The sequence below is a fragment of the Mus caroli genome, chromosome 9, assembly GCF_900094665.2.
Source record: "Mus caroli chromosome 9, CAROLI_EIJ_v1.1, whole genome shotgun sequence".
In the NCBI taxonomy this organism is placed as follows: domain Eukaryota; kingdom Metazoa; phylum Chordata; class Mammalia; order Rodentia; family Muridae; genus Mus; species Mus caroli.
The window spans coordinates 110,175,509-110,178,362 of NC_034578.1; the positions used below are offsets into that span (position 1 = coordinate 110,175,509).

Genomic DNA, 2,854 nt, shown 5'->3' on the forward strand with positions numbered 1-2,854 from the left:
CCTGCCTCTGCCTCCCGAGTACTGGGATTAAAGGTGTGCGCCACCACACCCAGCTTATTCCTGGTTTTTATACTGTGGAAAAGGTGCATACAATGAAATGAAGGGTCAAAAGTTTTTCATCTTTAGGATAAAAATGATAAAATGAAAAATCTAAAGGCATGGCTTAAGTTTTAAATTTTACAAATTATCAGTAACTAAGGAGTGGAGTGGAAGTTTTTAAACAGGTGAAAACTTTATCTTCTTTTCCAGGGGTGGGATGTAACATGAGATCTTTTTTGTAGAATGTTACATACCTAGGGTCTGTGTGCTCTTCCACAGCTGCTTATCAGCAAGCTTGCCAGGGTTTTAAAGCCACAACTTGGTTTATAAAAAACAATTCTGAGCCAGGCGTGATGGCACATGCCTTTAATCCCAGCACTTGGGAGGCAGAGGCAGGCAGATTTCTGATTCGAGGCCAGCCTGGTCTACAGAGTGAGTTTCAGGACAGAGAAACCCCGTCTCGAAAAACCAAAAACAAACAAACAAACAAACCCAAACCCAATTCTGTATTTAAAGAAAAAGCGTTAAGTTTAAGAGGACCCAAGTCTTTAACAAACGAATCATAGATTAATAAAATTTGATGGTATATGCTTTTAAACCCAGTATGCAGAAGACAGAGGCAGGATGTGGGTTCAAGGCCAGCCTGGTCTACACAGTGAGTTCTAAAACAGCCAGGGCCCCTCAGAGAAACCCCGTCCATGGGGTCGGGGGGGGGGGAGAGTTAACTGAAATTACTATCTGGACCTAACATGCCCAAAACAGTCTCCCTAAATCCCATTCAGTCTTCAAAGGTGGTGATGGTGATGGTGACGGTGACGGTGATCACATTTATTTTGCATGTGTGTGAGCTTTTCTATAGTAACTGTGGAAGTCTGAGGACAGTTTGTGGGCAGCGGGCCTCTCCCTCCACTCTTTAGGACCTGGGATAGAATACAAATGTCAGGCTTCTTGGCAGGTGCCAGCCACTGAGCCACTTCACCACTGTCATTCTTTAAACTGATGTCGTTGTCAAACTGCCATCCCTTTGAGGACACACACTCTTGGGGCTCTAATACTTTTTGTTTTGTTTCCTTTTCCTTCACATTCTCTACTTTTTTCTTATACACTAAAGCACACCTGATGGTGTTTTAAGATCTTATGAGATACAGTGCCTACCAAGCCCAGCTCAGTTACCCCTTTCTCTGGAGTGAGAGGACGCTGGGAATTAAACCCAGGAGCTGACACATACTTTACCGCTGAGCTACATCCTCAGCTACGTCCTTTATTGAGGTTAAGACTCTAGTAAACTGCCATACCTTACCAAATAGTCCCAGTCAGTCAGCAGTACAATGAGGTGTCTTTGATCATTTGAGATATTGCTCAGTGCTTTATAAAATGAGCGAGCAGATGCTCGTGCTTATATAGGAAGACTGTTCTATACTGTGTGTGTAACAAATCTGTATATGACGTTTGACCCCAGACTAATGTTGCATAGAATAATTAACAGTGTAAGTGCTCATCTTTATATTCTACATCTTGAGCTTGGAAGGGCTGCAGTGAAGATTACATGGATGTCATCGTGTTGGAACACTGCATTGTCCTCAGTGTGTCTCTGCAGCAGGGCAGGGCTGCTCCTACCCACGTGGGGGAAGGGAGAATCCCACCATGTTCTGTAGAGCTGGCATGGGTTAGAAGGCCAGCACTGTCAAGGATGTCTGTTGATGTTGCAGGTCCTGCTTGTCTTGTCATACTCGGGACTTGTTATGTACTGCTGTCAACAGCTGAAGTGTTTGCTTGTTTACATCGTCCTATTGGACTGCAGTGTTTAAATTCAAGCTGCTGTTAATGCCATCCAATGGCTGCTTTATCTCCACAGTGTGATGCCATTAGTGTATTGGAGAAAGAGCATGACTACAGAGATGAGCACTTCGATTTTATCCAGTCTCACATCCGCAAGTTCTGTTTACAGTGTATCCTTTAACAGAGCGCCCTACCAAGCAAAACAGTTACGATGGATTTACAGGAATTCTGTGATCCTGATTCTACCTCTCCCGTTTGCCAGGTCACTCACGCGTGGCGTTCTAGGTTTGTTCTGTTCTCTCTCTGCTCTTTTGGAAACATGAGAGATGGAGATGGGGGTAAAGGGAGAAGACAGATTTATTCAAGTGCAGTTCTGAAGAGATTTTCTCTCTCAAATCTTCACTTTGGGAGAAGGACTCAGGGGTACACAGGGCTTATGGCACATAGGCGTCCAGGGAGAGAATGAGCAAGAAACTCCCAGACTGAGTGGAGGCTGGCTTGTTTTCTCTGGAGTTTTGGTGTGTGGGTGTTTTCTTTTGAGACAGACTGTGTAGCTTAGTCTAGCCTAGAACCTCCTGTTTCAGCCTCCCCAAGGATTGGGATTCTAGGCTGCACCTCTACACTGAGCTCTGGGTAGGACCTTTTCAGAGTGGACATCTCCCTTTTGAAAACCATCGGGGTTAGCATCTACTTTTTTTTTTTAAAACAGACACATTGCTTCAAGTCAGTTCATATGAGCTGAAGAGAAGAGAGGCATTACAGAAGTCTCTTTTTGTTTATAGTAGCACACTAAGGGATGGGTCACTAAACACTTGGGGAGCAGATTGGGAGGAGGGGTACAAGTAACGGCTCTTGCCTGCTCTGTTACAGTATGAGGGCAAGGATTTAAATATTAATATTAATTTGCCATGTTTAAAGAATCATGCTTAAGAAAAAGGATTATCGGGGCTGGTGAGATGGCTCAGCAGGTAAGAGCACCTGACTGCTCTTCCAAAGGTCCTTAGTTCAAATCCCAGCAACCACATGGTGGCTCACA

At 44.3% G+C, this 2,854-nt stretch overlaps 1 protein-coding gene across 1 annotated transcript in view; it reads left to right on the forward strand.

The window, feature by feature from the left end:
- The window catches only part of Dync1li1 (dynein cytoplasmic 1 light intermediate chain 1), a 36,726-nt gene that overhangs the window by 24,822 nt on the left and 9,050 nt on the right, over positions 1-2,854 (forward strand). The window contains exon 6 of the mRNA XM_021171631.2: positions 1,895-1,988. Coding sequence (XP_021027290.1) covers positions 1,895-1,988 — 94 coding nt within the window. The remainder of the gene's footprint in view (positions 1-1,894; positions 1,989-2,854) is intronic.